This window comes from Emys orbicularis, chromosome 1, assembly GCF_028017835.1.
Source record: "Emys orbicularis isolate rEmyOrb1 chromosome 1, rEmyOrb1.hap1, whole genome shotgun sequence".
Classification (NCBI taxonomy): Eukaryota; Metazoa; Chordata; order Testudines; family Emydidae; genus Emys; species Emys orbicularis.
Genome location: NC_088683.1, coordinates 336,249,855 through 336,269,335, shown reverse-complemented (window position 1 = coordinate 336,269,335; position 19,481 = coordinate 336,249,855). Strand labels below are relative to the sequence as shown.

Here is a 19,481-nt window from a genome sequence, read left to right as displayed (position 1 = left end):
CAGTCTATTAGAATTCTTGCCAGAAAGCATGTGACAAAGGTGATCCAGTGAATATAGTGTACTTGACTTTCAGAAAGCCTTTGACAAGGTCCCTCACCAAATGCTCTTAAGCAAAGTAAGGAGTCATGGGATAAGAGGGAAAGTCTTCTCATGGATCAGTAACTGGTTAAAAGACAGGAAACAAAGGAAAGGAATAAATGGTCATTTTTCAGAATGGAGAGAGGTAAATAGGGTTCTATACTGGGACCAGTGCCGTTCATCATTTTCATAAATGATCTGGAAAAAGGGGTACACATTGAGTTGGCAAAATGTGCAGATGGTACAAAATTACTCAAGATAGTTGAGTCCAAAGCAGACTGTGAAGAGTTAAAAAGGGATCTCACTAGGCTGGGTGACTGGGCAACACAATGGCAGATAAAATTCAATGCTGATAAATGCAAAGTAGTGCACATTAGAAAATATAATCCCAACTATATATACAAAATGATGATCTAAATTAGCTGTTACTACTCAGTGAAGAGATCTTGGAGTCATTATGGATAGTTCTGTAAAAACATGCGCTCAGTGTGACAAAGAACCAACAGTATTAGGAACCATTAGGAAAGGGATAGAGAATAAGACAGAAAATATCAGCATGCCACTATGTAAATCCATGTTACGCCGACACCTGGAATACTGCGTGCAGTTCTGGTCATCCCATCTCAAAAAAGACATATTAGAATGGGAAAAGGTACAGAGAAGGACAACAAAAATGATTAAGGGTTTGGAACAGCTTTCATATGGGGAGAGATTAAAAAGACTGATACTTTTTGTCTTAGAAAAGAGACGTCTAAAAGGGAATATGATAGAGGTCTATAAAATCATGAATGGTGTAGAGAAAGTGAATAAGGAAGTGTTATGTACTCCTTTGCATAACACAGAAACCAGGGGACACCCAATGAAATTAATAGGCAGCAGGTTTAAAGCAAACAAAAGGAAGTACTTTTTCACACAATGCACTGCCAACCTGTGGAACTTGTTGCCAGGGGATGTTGTGAAGGCCAAAAGAATAACGGGATTCAAAAAATAATTATGTAAGTTCCTGGAGGATAGGTCTATCAATGGCTATTAGCTAAGATGGTCGGGGATGCAACCCCAGGCTCTGGGTGTCCTTAGCCTCTGATTGCCAGAAGCTGGGAGTGGACGACGGGATGGATCACTCGATGATTGCCTCTTCTGCTCATTCCCTCTGAAGCACCAGGTATTGGCCACTGTTGGAAGGCAAGATACTGGGTTAGAGGATCCATTGGTCTGATCCAGTATGGCCATTCTTATGTTTTTTATTACCAGTTCCTTTCTGTTCCCCCTTTAAAACTGGATCTCCAGGTTTTTTTATAGGTTTCTATTTTAAAAGGGTAGTATTTTATTATTTTTATTACAATATATTTGTTTTTATTCTGTGTTCAGCACCTTGAGCACACTAAACAATTATTAAACAATAGTGTACTTTGCAGAAAACTTGTTTTTAAAGTATTTATTTCTCTATGTGCTTTTGTAATTTTACCTTGTTTGTACCCATAAGATTTTAAAAAATATTTTATAATGCTTGGTTTTTCTTTTATTTCTTCCCTCTTGATGTGTTCATGCTGGTATGTAATCTGATTTACTCTTTTTCAATTTGACTGTATTTTGAAATGCAAAATTTCAAATCTTTGAAATTGTTATCTATCTATCTATCTATCTATCTATCTATCTATCTATCTATACTTTGTTGGGTCATCAACACACACACACACACACATTTATATATACTTTGCAGGGTCAACAACACATACACTAGATTACGTTTTGGAAATTGTTGCTTATGAAGCCCGTCGCCTCTTCCGTGACAAGATTGTCGGTGCTAAAGAACTCCTCATATTTGATAATATTTTAATGAAAGTGTTTCAAGGAGACTGGGGCTCAGATATCTTGGAGAATATGGCAGGTAAAACATATAAAATGTATTACGTGAGATTTGTTGAAATACCTGGTAATATGCTTTATCACTTGAGAATGTAGACTCCTATCACATTTATGGTTATATTTTCACAGATAGCTTCTATGTAACATGGGGAGCTCATCATGAGGTGGGAACATTCAGAGCACCAGAGCAGGCATTACCACCTCATGGGAAGCCACTTGGCAAATTAAATTCAGAAGACCTAAAAGATGTTATCAAAAAGGTGCGTCAACAATAAGGAATAAAAACAAAAGAAAAGACTTTCAAAAGTCTATAGTTATATTTGTACATTGTTTAAAGTAACCAGAACTATGTTGCCAGACATTTTTCTTTTGGTTAGAATAATAGAATGTAATTTGTATTCTAAAAGGGAGATACAGTTATTTTAGAAACAGAAGTTGGCATGCTTTTAAGCAATAAAGGACAAATCCAGAACGTGTGGAGGAAGGGACACTGTTCTGGCTCTGAACTGGTCTAACTGATTTTGAGGATAGTCAGGCCATAGTGGAAGGAAGCATGGCAGGGTTCCATACCTACTTGAGTAGTAGGCTCTGGAGATGGGAAACTCATGCAAATCAACTCCCCACAACTCCAAGTAGTCCTCAGTAGCTCTTTCTCCCTTACTCTGCCCATGTGGGGCCCATGAAGAATAGTGGATAGGGACAAGGTTTGGTGGCCTGAGAACTCTGCGAGTTTCTTTGTCAGGTGTGTAGTGCTCTATGACTGCACAGCAATGCTGGATTTCAAAGCTGTGGCCAGCTCAGTACTGTGAAGTATGATAGGGCCAGAATTTAGTTCTAACCTGCAGTCAGATTGGGCTGGGTAGGTGACCACTCTAGCTGATATAATTTATAGGAGCCTAAAGGCTGTTCTAAGTTATGCCAGTGGCCAATTTGGTCATTGGTGAGGGCCAAGGATCAGATGAGGGAGATAAGGGAGAAAATCTGGGTCCGGTTCTGTTCAATATCTTCATCAATGATTTAGATAATGGCAAACTAATAAAGGTTGCGGATGATACCAAGCTAGGAGGGGTTGTAAGTGCTTTGGAGGATAGGATTAAAATTCAAAATGATCTGGACAAACTGGAGAAATTGTCTGAAGTAAATAGAATGACATTCAATAAGGACAAACGCAAAGTACTCCATTTAGGAAGGAACAATCAGTTGCACACATACAAAATGGGAAATGAGTGCCTAGGAAGGAGTACTGCGGAAAGGGATCTGGGGGTCATAGTGGACCACAAGCTAAATATGAGTCAACAATGTAACGCTGTTGCAAAAAAACCAAACATCATTCTGGGATGTATTAGAAGGAGTGTTGTAAGCAAGACATGAGAAGTAATTCTTCTGCTTTGCTCTGTGCAGATTAGGCCTCAACTGGAGTATTGTGCCCAGTTCTGGGTGCCAAAATTCAGGAAGGATGTGGACAAATTGGAGAACGTCTAGAGAAGAGCGACAAAAACGATTAAAGGTCTAGAAAACATGACCTAGGAGGGAAGATTGAAAAAATTGGGTTTGTTTAGTATGGAAAAGAGAAGACTGAGGAGGGACAAGATAACAGTTTTCAAGTACTTAAAAGGCTGTTACAAGGAGGAGGGAGAAAAATAGTTTTTCTTAACTTCTAAGGATAGGACAAGAAGCAATGGGCTTAAATTGCAGCAAGTGAGGTTTAGGCTGGACATTAGGAAAAACTCCCTAACTGTCAGGGTGGTTAAGCACTGGAATAAATTGCCTAGGGAGGTTGTGGAATCTCCATCATTGGAGATTTTTAAAAGCAGGTTAGACAAACACCTGTCGGGGATGGTCTAGATAATACTTAGTCCTGCCTTGAGTTCATGGGACTGGACTAGATGATCTCTTAAGGTCCCTTCCAGTCCTATGATTCTATGACTAAAAAAGGTGGCTTGGAGCACAGTTTGGCTGGACCTGTCGCTCTGGCCTATTATGTATTTTAAATTCATCCGTTGGTATGTTCTTTTATTCTTGTTTCAATATATTTTAGTCTGTAAGCATTACTCCAGGGTATACCATATTTGGGTCTGTGCTACACTAAACCTTGGGTTTAAGTGACTTCTTTACTAGGACTCTGAAGTCTATCCACTGCTGGAACAGAGACAGCAAGGTAACAATTCTACTGCATTAAATAGTTCAGTTTGTAAAGAACATCAGTGTCATCTCTTAAGTTTTCTTATCCTCTGTTTCTTAACTTTGTAAAATGTTGGACATTATCACATTCTATAGTTATACTTGCATTTATCATTAACACAAATATTAATTTATCTCATTTTTATATAGGGTATTATTCATTATGGACGAGATAACAAGGAGATAGAGATTTTACTTTTCCAAGAAGTCCTCGATTATGTGTCCAGGATAGACAGAGTGCTGAGTTTTCCTGGAGGATCACTTCTTTTAGCAGGACGTAGTGGTGTCGGTCGTCGGACAGTTACCTCTTTAGTTAGTCACATGCATGGATCGATTCTGATTACTCCCAAGATTTCCAGAGGTTATGAACTGAAGCAGTTCAAAAATGATCTTAAACAGGTGTGTCACTCACATTCTTCTATTTTGCAGTTTATTTAAATTAAGTTTGTGTGGAAAAAAATTGAATAGTTAAGGGAACTTTGAAAGACACAAAATAAAAATGTTTCCTGCAGGTAAGACTTTCAGAAGAGTTCAGCACCTATTTAGGAACTTAAATGAAGTAGCCAAATTTTCAAAAGAGCTCAGCAATCAGTAGCTCCTGTTGTTCTCAGGGAGAGCAGCATGGTGCTCAGATTTTTTGAAAATCTGGCCCCAGTTGTGGTGCTGATCACGTTATAAAATCTTTCCTTATTAATTTTATTTTTGACAGTTATATATATTATTAGTATCAGTGCCTCATTGTATGAGGGCTCGCCTTCACTATTGGGGTAAGTTGACCTAAGTTACGTTACTCCAGCTGCGTTATTCACGTGAATAACGTAGCTGGAGTCGACATAGCTTAGGTTGACTTATCCTGATGTCTTCACTGCGCTGCGTCGATAGGAGATGTTCTCTGGTCGACTTACTTTACTCTTCTCGGGAAACTGGAGTACCAGAGTTGACCAGAGAGCGCTCTGTCATCGATTTAGCGGGTCTTCACTAGACCCGCTAAATTGACACCCGCTGCATCGATTTCAGCAGCATTGTTCTCCCCGGTAGTGAAGACAAGCCTTTAGGCACTGTAAAGACACAGATACAGTCTCCTTCTCAGGTCCAGATCTTGCAAGCTGTTCTCTGTGTGTGGACACCTACACTTACTTAGAGCCCCACTGATTTTTTTAGGGTTCTCTCCAAGTGCAAGTATGGACCATGTGGGCTCATTATAATATGCTTTATCAAGCAAAAATCTTGTGATTTACGAAGATATACACATTAAATTAAAACAGACAACAAAACTTTTAGGGTCAAAATTCCCAAAGTGGCCTCCAAAATTGCACAAGAAAACTCCATGTTATAGTGCACACAACAAAGGAAGCACCAACTGCATAGTTTTGTGGGTACAGTTTGAGGTCATATTTGGAAAAATTGGTCCTTAATTTCATGTAAGCATCAAAGTATTTGTTAATTATTTTCTAATTAGAAATCAGTTCTTCCATGTAGACTGTTCCTTATCTTTATATTTGACAGATGACCAAAATCATTTGTTGAGAATATACAAATGTAGTAATACAGAATGTGTGTTGGGGGAAATAGATAAACATATAAAATAAATTTAAGGATTTATTATTCTATTATAAAAGAATGTACACATTCTGTTCAATTAGATTAAAATTACTTTCCGGCTATTAGGTGATGCAGCTTGCTGGAATTGAAGCACAGCAGGTTGTACTGCTGCTCGAAGACTATCAGTTTGTCCATTCCACATTCCTTGAGATGGTCAACAGTCTATTGTCATCAGGTGAGATGAGTACAAAAAACTTATGGTTCCCCAGGACCCTCCCTTAATTCAGGGCATACGGTGGGCATACAATAGGGCAGAATTGACATTGCAGGGGCAACCATATAACTGCCATTTCCTGATTTTGCAACCTAAATAACTTTCTTTTAAAGAAGTTTTTTTAAGTAGAAGTATGCTATATTATGTTTTCTGCTGCAGTGTTTCTCTCCTAATTCATCACAAACGGGTAATGCTTCTTACTTGTGGAATTCAGAAGCAGTCCATTGTTGCTGGGGGCTCCAGGACAACGCCCCATCTTTGAACACAGACCAGCAGAATTTCTGCCTCTAGTGGAAACAAGTTACATTTCAGTTTCTCCCGACCACTTTGTTTTATTCATTTTCATGTAGCACTCTGAACTTTAGGGTACAGACGTGGGGGCCTGCATGAAAACTTCTAAGCTTAACTACCAGCTTAGATCTGGCCCGCGGCCACCACTCCCGAAATGCTAATTCCCTTCCCTGGGTAGCCTTGAGAGACTCTTCACCAATTCCCTGGTGAATACAGATCCAAACCCCTTGGATCTTAAAACAAGGAAAATCAATCAGGTTCTTAAAAAGAAGGCTTTTAATTAAAGAAAAAGGTAAAAATCATCTCTGTAAAATCAGGATGGAAAATAACTTTACAGGGTAATCAAACTTAAAGAGCCCAGAGGACCCCCCCTCTAGCCTTAGGTTCAAAGTTACAGCAAACAGAGATAAACACTCTAGCAAAAAGGTACATTTACAAGTTGAGAAAACAAAGATAAAAACTAACACGCCTTGCCTGGCTGTTTACTTACAAGTTTGAAATATGAGAGACTTGTTCAGAAAGATTTGGAGAACCTGGATTGATGTCTGGTCCCTCTCAGTCCCAAGAGCGAACAACCCCCAAAACAAAGAGCACAAACAAAAGCCTTCCCCCCACCAAGATTTGAAAGTATCTTGTCCCCTTATTGGTCCTTTGGGTCAGGTGTCAGCCAGGTTACCTGAGCTTCTTAACCCTTTACAGGTAAAAGGATTTTGGAGTCTCTGGCCAGGAGGGATTTTATAGTACTGTACACAGGAGGGCTGTTACCCTTCCCTTTATAGTTATGACACGGGTAATGCTTCTTACTTGTGGAATTCAGAAGCAGTCCATTGTTGCTGGGGGCTCCAGGACAACGCCCCATCTTTGAACACAGACCAGCAGAATTTCTGCCTCTAGTGGAAACAAGTTACATTTCAGTTTCTCCCAACCACTTTGTTTTTTATTCATTTTCATGTAGCAGCGACTTTATTTCAATATCTAGCTTTGCTCTCCTGAGCTGAGGAATCACTGGAGCATTGAGGGACTAACCTCTTGAGTACTTCTCAACTGGGCTTTCTCTGCTCCTCACCACAGCAGCAGAAAAGCTGTGCAAGCTTCAAGCCAAGTCCAAGAGATGCTATACACAGCTTTTCTGAAGCCTTCCACCACAAGCCACTGTCCCTTGCTCCGGCAGGGCATTGGACTCTCATTAGGCAACATATATGGTGGGCCTTATCTCACTGCCCAAAGCCATTACTTCATTGTAGAAAAGCTCAACTGGGGCATGATGATTCCCAAGGATAGAGGATCCCTTCACAGCGTACTGAGGAGTAAGTCTTGCAAACTCCAGAGGCTTGAGGTTCCAAAAAGAGAAAAGCAAACATCCCCTTTGTAAGGAAGTAATTTGAATGGTTAATGTGTAAGTGGCATAAAAAACAGGGTTTAAACCCTTTCTCCTTTTCCTTCCCACTCTGAGGGAGAACTCTTCAGAATTCTCTGCTTCCAAATGGCACACCTGGCGGACTTGAGGTCTCCCTCTGTAGAAGAGCTTTCACATGGAACTAGGGTTACAATTTTCAAAGCCTTCCTTCCTCTCCCCTCGGCACAGGTCCTCTATTCCCACAGCTTGCAGACAAACCAATAACCACAACATAGAAAGTACCCACAAGGTTGTTGATATTTTACAGACATAACAGGCAGAGTTGCACTGCCTGTTTATGAGGCTTTATTAGATCCTGCCAGAATCCTGTGGCAGACTTTAGCTAGCCTCACATTGATGGCAAAAAGAACTGATAGATTCTATAAGTTCCCTTCTCTGGGTTCTGAGTAGTTCTGTTCACATCCCAGCATAGGCTCCCTGCTAGTCACAGGTGTGTGAATGATTACGCCAGGGATGCTTTTGCACCACACCAAAAGAAAAAGAGCCAAAGAAACCAGACTTATTTGGCAGAAAAACATACTCTACTTCAAATTTACAGATGCACATTTTCAACCAGCCACTTCTGTCTAAATACGACTACATCAACTGGTACTCAATGCATAAATTTGTGGACAAGCTCCCAGAAGATATGAAAGATGAATTTAAGACTTTGGTGTCTGAAGGCCATCTTGTAGCTAGATCTAATCTTCAGGTCACTTTGCAGTTAGGATAAGGGCCATAGTGGTCACCCTGAGGAGAGCTTTGTAGCATCAGAACTCTGACATACCTACGGAAGTTGAACAGACTATTGAGGACCTGCCCTTCGAGGGATGAAATCTTTTTTTGCATAAGAAAGAAGGGGCACTGCATTCCCTCATCTCCCTGCTGAAGGAAGCAGTGCAAGCTGCTGCAACAACCATAGCAAAGTTACTATGAGCCTAGATGGCCTGACCCTTCCAAAAAAATAATGTCTCTGAGGAGAAGGCATATCTCTTATGCCTCTTCTAAACAATAGCCATTAGTTTCTAAACAGTTCACTTGACTGCCCATTTGTGAGGAACATTCCAGTTGTGCTAGACCTACCCTCTCTTTCCCCCAACAATTCCTTGGAGCTTGGGAGTCCATCATCTCAGATCAGTGGGTTCTAAGCCAGGGCCGCCCGGGGGGGGGGGGGGGGCAAGTGGGGCAATATGTCGGAGGCTCCCCCCGCCTCCGTCTTCCCCCATTCCCCGGTGTCTCAGCTGGTAAGGGGGCGGGGCTGCGAGCTGCGGCTGAGCGGCGGGAGCTCAGGCCCCGCTGGAAACACCACGCCGCTGCAGCACTGGACGCGGCGCGCTGAGGCTCCAGGAGAGGGGGTAAGTGGCATGGTAAGGGGCCGGGCACCCCCCCGACCCCATCCCCCACAGCCCTGACCCCAGCTCTGAGCCGGGCACCCCCCAACCCCATCCCCCACAGCCCTGACCCCAGCTCTGAGCCCAGCCCCTCTGAGGCGGGCATCCCCCAACCCCATCCCCCCCACAGCCCTGACCCCCAGCTCCGAGCCCAGCCCCTCTGAGCTGGACACCCCCCTGATCCCATCCCCCCACAGCCCTGCCCCCCAGCTCCGAGCCCAGCCTCTCTGAGCCAGACACCCCCAATCCCATCCCCCCCAGCCCTGACCTCCAGCTCTGAGCCCAGCCCCTCTGAGCCGGACACCCCCCTGACCCCATCTCCCCACAGCCCTGAGTCCAGCCCCTGTGAGCCGGGCATCCCCCAACCCAGAGCCTAGCTCCCCACCCAGCCCTGGGCAACAGCAGCACGACCCCCAGGCAGCGACAGCCCATTGGCACCAACCATCACCCAGCAACAGCCCGTTATGTAACTGCAAATGTATACATACCATTAAAGCATTTAATGTTTTTAAATAATGTATATAGTGTATTTTCAAATTATTACAAATTAATTTTTGAATGTATTTCACTAGTTTTTTTTTACATTTCCAAATACATGTTACTATAGTATTGATAAATGTCTATCAGGGATGGTCTAGACAGTATTTGGTCCTGCCATGCGGGCAGGGGACTGGACTCGATGACCTCTCGAGGTCCCTTCCAGTCCTAGAATCTATGAATCTATGAATCTATGCAACTTTTTTTTATGGACGGGGCCCCCAAAATTGCTTTGCCGCCTCTGGGCGGCCCTGTTCTAAGCACAGTCCAAGTGGATTATACAATCCAGTTTCAGTCTATACTTCGCCTCCACTCACCTTCCCCATCCCTTTTCAAGGACCCCTCTTATGAGTTTGCACCTAAACAAGAAGAGCAGCTCTTCTTCATATAGAAGCTATCAAGAAAGTTCCCCTCCATCCCTAGGAAAGGGGTTTTATTCTCACTACTTCCTCATTTTACAAAAGAAGGCAGAGGGGGAAGGAGGTCTGAGGCAGAAGTTAATTTCATCAGAAAGATCAAGTTCTGCGTGGTTTCCTTGGCAGCAACCATCCCATCTCTATATCCCAGCAACTGATATGCTGCTCTTGGTATCTAGGATGCCTACATTCATGTGGCAATCCACCTGAACCACAGAAAATATCTGAGATTTCTAGTTGTGGACCAATATTACCAATACATTGTCTTCCTTTTCAACTTGTCGTCTTCCCCAAAGCTGTTTACCAAATGCATTGCAGTGGTAGTGGCTCACCTCAGGAGGGTTGGCATCCAGTTGTTCCTCTACCTGGATGACTGATTGGTCTGCGGTTGTTCTAGGCATCAAGTGGAGATCAGTATTCAGCAGATTCACTCCTTATTTGCTCAGTTGGGCCTAGTAATCGCAGAATCACAGAAATGTAGGGCTGGAAGGGACCTTGAGATGTCATCAAGCCCAGCCTCCTGCACTGTGGCAGGACAAAGTAAACCTATACCATCAGGTGTTAGTTCAACCTATTCTTAAAACCCTCCAGTGATGGGGGTTCCACAACCTCCCTTGGAAGCCTATTGCACCTTTACAATTTAGTTAGAAAGTTTTTCCTGATATCTAACCTAAATCTCCCTTGCCGCAGATTAAGTCCATTACCCCTTGTCCTACCTTCAGTGGACATAGAGAACAACTGAACATGCAGCTCTTTACATCAACTCTTACCAATGGTCATGGAGGGTGAGGGAAACAATCAAGCAGGTAGAGCCCTTGATTCCAATGCTTTCCATTAGGGAATCTGTTGTCCCTTCACTGGTGCCTCTGTGAGGACAAGGAGTGCCTCTCTGTGATGGCTGGTCTATATTCTCTCCTCAGGGCCCTTAGTGGGGAAGGGAGAAGACTGTTTGGATTTTTCCACATTGTCAGCCATCACCTTATCCAACTTTTCTCTGAAAAGGAGGAGCTTGTAAACTTAGCCAAGTATAGGACCTCCTTAGAGTTAGTATCCAGATTTCAGCTACTGAGCTGGAAGCCAGTAGCCTCGTTGCATCCATTAAGTTGTCAGCTACAAATGTGGTAGGGAGACCTTCTTTAAAGTGGAGCCAAAGCCTCTACGATGTCCTCCCTGTCCTGGGGGACCTTCTTGACTTCAGTAAATGTAATGGACACATATCATATTCTCAACAGACCCCTGCCACTGCAGACTTATGAGTTTTTTTTACCTCAGGAAACATTATCTGTACTGAACACTCCTGTTTGGCCTGTCCTCAGCCTCCAGGATTTTACAAAAATATTGGTGGTGATAATAGCCAGACACAGGTTACAGGGAACTCACCTATACACTTCCTGGATGACATCCTGATTAGACTCCATCACAGTCAGCAGCGCACAGGGCCATGTCTTGGATGCTGAATCTTCTCCAGGCACACAGTTTCATCATCATTACCAAGAAAAGTTCTCTAGTTCCATCCAAAAACTTATTTTCTTACTCCAGAGCTGCAGGAGGCCTACCATAGCACTATGCCTTCCAACTGCTAGGACTTCAGCTATCCTACATGGGAATCACTGCATGGGCACAATCACACATCAGAAGTCTTCAAGCCTCCATACTAAACGTGTGGGACCACTCCCCGGAACACATGAACAATCAAGTAGGGGTTCTAATACAGATGTTCAACTACTTAAAATGTTGATCAGCCCACAACAATATCTTGAAAGGCATGCCTATCTGCCTTCCAGATCTTTTAGTTCTCACAACCAATGCCAGCATGGAGGGCTGGGGAGCTAACTTGGAGACCCAAACAACCCAGGGCCTCTGGAGTGAGGAGGAAAAGGCTCACAGTGTAAACATCCTAGAGTTTAGAGCGATCAAATTAGCTCTGTGAAGGTTGCAGCCCAACCTAAGGGGGAACCATGCCCTGTGTTCAATCAGACAATACAACTATGGTCACATATTTAAACAACCAAAGGGGGAACTAAGGGTCTGGTGCTCCTTGTGGAAGCAGTGTAAATAATGAGGCGGATGAAATGCTCCTCCTTTCTTTCAGAGTGATCCACATCAAAGGGGAGCTGAACCAAAAAGCAGACTGGCTCAGCAGGCACTGGTTCAAGAATGCTGAATGGTGCCAGAATCAGAAGGTTTTCTATCTCATCATTTAGATGTTCAGTCTCCCTTCAACCAACCTGTTCACGAATTTTACAAATGCAAAGAGGCCAAAATACTTCACAAAGTCTGACACACCTTAGAGGTCAGAAGAGGTTGAAAAACTATCTCAAGCATACAGAATCCATGAGAAGATCGGGCTCCCTATTTGTGTCCTTCCAAATGAAATGCCAGGGATTCAGAGTTTCCAAGTCCTCCATCACTAGATGGATTAGACTATGTATTGTGGAAGCCTACATATCATCAGAGGTCCTGTCCGAGAGGGCACACTCCATGAGATCCTTAGCAGCCTCATGGGGGGGAATGAGAAAGGGCTTCCACTTTGGAAATTTGCAAAGTGGCCATGTCACTGGGCAGCTGCTCTTTATGGGGAGCTAGGGCCACTCTGCCTGTGACTGTCTTATGAATGCCTCATGGAGGTGTAATTGACTGCCCCAGCTGGCTGATTATTCAACAAGTACCTGGACCTAATAAAGGTTACCCAAGCTTAGTTAGGCCATATCTACACTACAGAGTTAAGTTGACTTATGTTGACAATCATAAGTTGCTTTAATAACAGGACAAAACACAATTTTTTGGTCAAACAGGGGACATGACAATGAGGACCAGTTTCGCATTTAGGTCTCTCACAGCTGTAACTCCAGCTTTTGTTGGGAAACCAGTCCCTAGGCGTGGAGTGCGCGGGGTACTGTGAGAGACCAGGAACACGCGAGGTCTTCGGTGGGGGAGTTTGAGGATGGCATGGACTGGTGTTCTGTAGTGGCTGCAGGGGGAGTCATGCATGGATATGCTCAGATTGCAGGGTAATGAGGGAGTTCATCATCTCTGTCTGGCCCTGGAGAAGCTTTATCATCCATTCCTGCCCCTGAGTCCTTTCCGGGCTATCCAGTTTCAGTCTTTCATTGATTGTCTCCCTCCATGCTCTTGTTTCTCTATGTGCTGCCTTTGTTCACTGCAGCACTTCACAAAACATATCCTCCTTACCAAAGAAACAAAGAACAGAAACAGTATTGTAAGTGCACTCACAGCCGTGAGTCACAAAAAATTACACACACCTCTTTCTCACTGTCCCTGGGCTAGCACACAGGTTGGCGCGAGTTCCAAATATGATTAGTTCAGTGGGGGTGGTGGCAAGGGCAATAGGCAAGAAGGGACAAAGGGTGGTTCACGAAGGGGGTTACTACAAGCAGCTAGGGAGACTATTGTGAATATTGGTACCCTTTCCCACAGGATAGGGTAATTGAACCCAATATCTCACTTCTAAGGGTAACCTAGGATGCAAGTGGGCATCTCCTGCACTCATGTGGCTTCAGACCAGCTCCGTATGCTGCTCGCCTGTGTGCTGCTCTGGTCCCTGCAGAAATAATTGCCGGGTGACGCTGCAAAGTTTCCTACAGCCGGGGGAGAAACAAGAACGCTCTGCTAAGGAACCTTCGGCAGAGGATTGCAGAATACCTACTGGAAAGTTTCCTAGAGAACACTATAGAGGATTCCAGGGATATCCCCACCAACATTAACAAACTTTTCCGCCGTGGACCCACAGTGTAAAAGGACAGGCTCTGATGTTAATTTTTGTCCATTATCTCTCCTCTACCATATAACAAAATACATGAGCGCTCAAACTCCACTCACCAAAGCAAAATGAGCACCTACCAGAGTTTCCCTCTCCTGCATCCTGCGCACCAGAGCTGGAGTGCTGGGATTGGCTAGACACGTCCGGAGTGGAAAAGAGGTCCTGACTCGTCGCACCACCAGTTGACCCTGCCATTTGTTCCACATTGTCCTCCAGATCCACTTCCTCATCACCACTTCGTCACTGAGGTTGAGTCCGCTGGCTGCTGCCTTCAGTTGCTGACTGAAGTATCCATGGGGCTCTTGGCAGTGGAGGTGGGGTCGCTGCTGAGGATGGCATGCAGCTCCTTATAGAAATGGCATGTCTTTGGCACTGCACCAGAGCAACGGTTGGCCTCCCTTGTCTTCTGGTACACCTGCCTCAGCTCCTTGATCTAGGCATGACACTGATGTATGTCCCTCTCGTGCCCCTTCTCCTGCATGCCACTAGCAATCAGCCCATAGGTATCCTATGGCTGGAGTGAAGCTGAGACTGCATAGCCTCTTCTCCCCATAGACTCAGCATATCCAACAGCTCCAGTGTGCTCCATGCGGGAGAGCATCTGCTGCAGAAAGTCGGCATGGTCAGCTGGGAAGATGCTGTGTGAATTGTGCACACCGAGCAAACAGGAAGAGGAATTTCAAAAATTCTGGTGCCTTTAAATGGGGGAGGAGCGCATACCTGAGTACCTTCAGGGCAGTGGAGTTCAAAGTGCTGACCAGAGCAGTCAGGATGGGCATTGTGGGATACCTACTGGAGACCGCTTAGGGCGACATAACCAAGTGCAGTGTCTACACTGACGCTGCACCGCTCTAACTGCGTTGCAAAAAGCTCCATGCCGCTCGTTGAGGTGGTTTTATTATGTTGGCAAACAGGGGAGTCACATCGGCAGGAGGAGCATTTCAGTATGTACACCTCCACTGTTTTGTCAATGAAAGGTGACTTTTGTCGACAAAACTGTGTAGTGTAGACAAGGCCTTAGAGGGAACTCCAAAGGGAGACAGGAGGCTCATGTAGAGGGGAGCTCCCAAGCGAAACCAGAGCCTGAACAGGGAATCCAGAAGATAGGTCTCTGGGGTACCTACCAGTACTGAGAGCCTGTAAGAGGAGCTCCTGGAGAGGGCAGCCTTCTAAATAGTGGGCTGCAGCCAGCCGGCATTCAAGAGGACCTGGTCTCAGTCAGAGGTCCCTGAGATACTGGCTAGAAGCCCAGCCTGCAAAGAATCACCCTCTGCCCCTGGAGAAGAGTTTCAGTGGAGAGACCTCTCCAGACCTCAGACTCCAGAGGAGGAAGTACTCCAGTAGGGGCAAGAGGCATAACATCAGGGGCAGAGACTGGAAAGAAGAGAACCTTGGAGGAAAAGCCTGAGTAGAGGTGAACACTGGATTCAGAAGGGAACATGAACTAGGAATGACCTAGTCGGCATGCTGTAATGTTGGGGTGAAAGTTTTGTTTATATTCTATTTTGGTTTCTCCATTAATAAAGGAGACCCACCACAAGGAGGTGCTCTTTAGAACTTAACTGGCAGTTTGGACTTGTTGACATCCTGGGCAAGGGAAAATCAAGTAAGGGTTCATCGGCAATACTATGCCTGCCTCCAAGGCGGTGCGCTGGGTCAGACTGGAATGGCAGCAAGCTACTTGGTCTACAGCTAACACCTTTATTGAGCACGACAAGTTGGACCTGTCTTCTGCAGAGACCTCCTTTGGCAGGAAATTGCCACAGGCAGTGGGCAGAAATAATACATACTTGAATGAGTTGACCAAACGGGGGAGAGGGGGTGCTTTCCTACCAAAGTTTTGTTTCATATCCCTCCCTACATCCTGTTCACGGCTTGCTACTTCCAAGATGTGTAGAATTGTGGGAGATGCTGGGCTGCAGAATGGAAATTTCTTACTAATAATTTCCTTTCTGCTAGCAGTGTCTATCACAATTCTTCCCACCCTGAGTGGCTCATGAGTCGGATATTAAGTGGACACGTTACTATTTGACAGTCTTCCTTGGTCTAATGTACAAAATGCTGATCCACATCCTTGAGCTCCAGAGAGAGGAGAGCAGTCCAGACATCCAGAATTGTGGAAAACGCGGCTAGCAGAAAGGAAATTATCAGTAAGAATTTTTCCATTCAAACATACATAGTATGCATGGCAGTTGTACCCTATTCATCTAATTCCATCCAAAATGCCCAGGGCCTTAGGTCCTCAAAATTGCTGCAGGCAAGATGTTAAAATCTTGCAGAAGTTGCCATATTAAGCATCCGGGAAACCATTCCTGGAGGTAATCAAAGGTCCCTCTACACAGTGGTTCTCAAACTTTTTTTTTCGTGGATCACTTGAAAATTGCTGAGGGTCTTGGGGGACCACTTAATGATCTTTCCAAATGTTGTTTGTACCGTTAGCTAACTATTGTAAAGTGCTTTGGATAAAAGTGCTATATAAATAAACCTTAATAATAATTAACTTTTTTTGTTCTACAAATAAAAGCACACAACTCATATTTTAATATCAGTAGTCTTATCTTTCTAATGCACTGGATGTGCCCTCTCTCCCCCACCGCGGCAGCCCCCGAACTGGGGCTGGGAAGGAGGGGTGTCTCTCCCTCTCTCCTCCACCGCAGCAGCCCCCGAGCTGGGGCTGGGAAGGAGGGCTCTCTCTTCCCAGCAGCTGCAGTCCTGGAGCTGGGGAAAGTCGCCTCTTTCTCTGGACGCCGCAGCCCTGCACATCCCAAATTTCCCCCATCCCCACTTCTCACCCCACTGCCCCCTCCCACCTACCCCCATTTCTCCCAAGAGCACCACCTCACCTTACATGTGTGTCTTCTCCAGGGTCCAGGCACCTAATTAGTGGAGCCACGCCTGCGTGGCTCCACTAATTAGGTGGGTAGCCCTTCATTCTCTCGTGTGTGGCCGCCCAGGCACGCACCTTAGAGGGAACTATCTATCCATGGACCACAGTTTGAGAACCTCTGCTCTACAACATACTTAATGGCATTGTAGAAAGAAAAGGTCTGAGCCTCATTTGTAGGGTCCTACCAAATTCACGGCCATGAAAAACATGTTACAGACTGTGAAATCTGGTCTCCCCCCGTGAAATCTGCTCTGGTCTCTTGTGTGCTTTTACCCTATAGTATACAGATTTCATGGGGAGCCCAGCATTTCTCAAATTGGGGGTCCTGATCCAAAAGGGTATTGCACAGGAGTCGCAAGGTTATTTTAGGGGGGGTCGAGGTATTCCCACCTCTACTTTGCGACCTTCAGAGCTGGGCAGCTGGAGAGTGGCGGCTGTTGGCTGGGCACTCAGCTCTGAAGGCAGAGCTGCAGCAGTAGCAGCACAGAAGTAAGGGTGGCAATACTATACCATGCCACCCTTAGTTCTGCACTGCTGCCTTCAGAGCTGGGCAGCCAGACAGTGGCAGCTGCTGACTGAGGGCCCAGCTCTGCAGGCAGCACCGCAGAAGTAAGGATTGCAATACCATACCATGCCATCCTTATTTCTGTGCTGATGCTGGTGGCGGCTCTGCCTTCAGAGCGGGGCTCCTGGCCAGCAGCTGCCGCTCTCCAGCAGCGCAGAAGTAAGGGTAGCAGTACTGCAACTCCCACTACAATAACTTTGTGATGCCCTCCTCCCCCAATTCTTTTTTGGGTCAGGATCCCTACAATTACAATACTGTGACATTTCAGATTTAAAGAGCTGAAATAATGAAATTAATGATTTTTAAAAATCCTGTAACCGTGAAATTGACCAAAATGGACTGTGAATTTGTTAGGGCCCTATTCATTTGAGGAACATCTGTAAAGTAGATTCCAATTCCTCTGCAAATGCATCTTTTGGTAGGAAAAGTGCTACTGGGTTGGTTCCCAAATAATTCCTTAAATTACAAAACTTTTGCTTTATATAGGTGGAACGTCCATTTCTACATATTATCAACTGTAATAATAATTACAATTCTGCATTTTCCTCCCATCCTCTTCCTCCCTGAATTCTGAGACTCACTTCTCACAACTTCCCATTCATTGTGAACGAGGAGAGAAGCTGTGCAACAGAATGAAAAATTTTTCACCTGATAATTTTCTTTCTGCTAGTAGCTTCTCTCCTTATTCAACCCATCCTGGTAGTATGGCAAATGACCAGAAAATGTTAATGCTAATAATCTGTATGCTAGAGTGTTTCATCATGTTGAGAAGAAATCTTGTTCTGAGTTGAAGGGCAGGGCTTACTCCTGGGGCCTCCAGCAACATCTTTAGACTGTCTCTTAATTCCATCCATTTGTGGAGATATTACCCATTTGTGATGAAGGAGAGAAGCTGCTAACAAAAAGAGAATCATCAGGTAAGAAATGTCTAATTCTTGTAGCATGCAGGGCAATAGCTCTAAGTTTCTCCAGGTGACAGGGTTTCCATCTGGAGGCCTGTATACCACTAGAATTCCTAAATTTCTCTTGTCCTTTGGCTCACAGATCATATGTATGCACTCAAATGTTTTTGTTTCTGAAGTGGAGCGTCTTCTGTATCTGAGTTGGAGGGGAACAGGATTTGTATTCTGCCTCCTCTTTCCTTTTTATGGTGCATTCTGGAGTCAGTTTTGGCTTGTGATGTATAGGGTATATACTGTAGTGACTATCTGTGGATAGGATTGGAGGAGGCACTGAATCATGTCTCAGTGATGCAAGCAAGACTGGGTGCTTCATCCAAAATGAGATTGTGAACAGTACTGGTTTTGTTGTTTTGAAAAGGAAGGTCATATAAGTATGTTGATATGTAGATAGATTCTGTATCACCCAAATTCACCAAACAAAATGTTTAGAGGTATTTTATCAACTTTATTTTGATTAATTCATTTTACACATTTTAAAGCTGATTGAAACTGTTCCTGACATAGGTGAGGTTCCTGGACTGTACACTATAGAAGAATTAGAACCATTACTGTCTCCTCTGAAGGATCAAGCTTCCCAAGATGGATTTACAGGACCAGTCTTCAACTATTTTACATACAGTAAGTGAATTGGACTACATAATTTGTAATTGATTAAAGGCTATCAAAGTGAGTAAAATAATAAAATATGCAAAGGGGTGGTACTTTCAAGTACATTTTGAATCATGCAGTTATTTAAAAAACAGTAAGGAACAATCAATACTTCGGTTTAATTAAAGGAACACAACGTAAAAATCACATTCTGTCTAAAATTGCATTCACACTCATGGTTTCAAATAACATCTAAGAATCCTATAACTGAAAGAGATTACAGGAAAGAAAATGTTTGTCTCTTTTTTAGCTTGTTTACTTTGTGCATATGATAGCACATTCCAGTATTTCCCTTTTACAGTCAGTTAACTCCAATCTTACAAACACTTATGCACATGAAGAACTTTCCACACATGAGTGAGTAGTTGTAATAAAGTTAATGTTTGCAAGATAGGGGCTTTAGTTATTAGTTTGTATGGGTCTTTCACATAGAAACAAGGAAATACAATTGGAAAACATGATTGAAAAAACACCGAAATTGGAAGGCAGACTCCAGGGCACTAAAATTACTTCTGATTTGTTTTAGAATTGGTTACATTTTAAGATAATTGTATCCCTTATGTATTTTGATTGTTATTGTCCCTTTCTGGAAATAGGTCTGTAAGACAATGTATGAAGGACAGTCAAAAATTATACTGTATTGGATCTGCAATAAATTTATCATTG

General features: G+C 43.9%; 1 protein-coding gene across 1 annotated transcript in view; it reads left to right on the top strand.

Annotated features, from left to right (window-relative positions):
* DYNC2H1 (dynein cytoplasmic 2 heavy chain 1) overlaps positions 1-19,481 on the top strand; it is a 370,096-nt gene that overhangs the window by 80,363 nt on the left and 270,252 nt on the right. Inside the window, exons 47-51 of the mRNA XM_065405465.1 lie at positions 1,799-1,966; positions 2,074-2,204; positions 4,276-4,524; positions 5,794-5,902; positions 18,672-18,785. Of these exons, the coding sequence (XP_065261537.1) occupies positions 1,799-1,966; positions 2,074-2,204; positions 4,276-4,524; positions 5,794-5,902; positions 18,672-18,785 (771 nt within the window). The remainder of the gene's footprint in view (positions 1-1,798; positions 1,967-2,073; positions 2,205-4,275; positions 4,525-5,793; positions 5,903-18,671; positions 18,786-19,481) is intronic.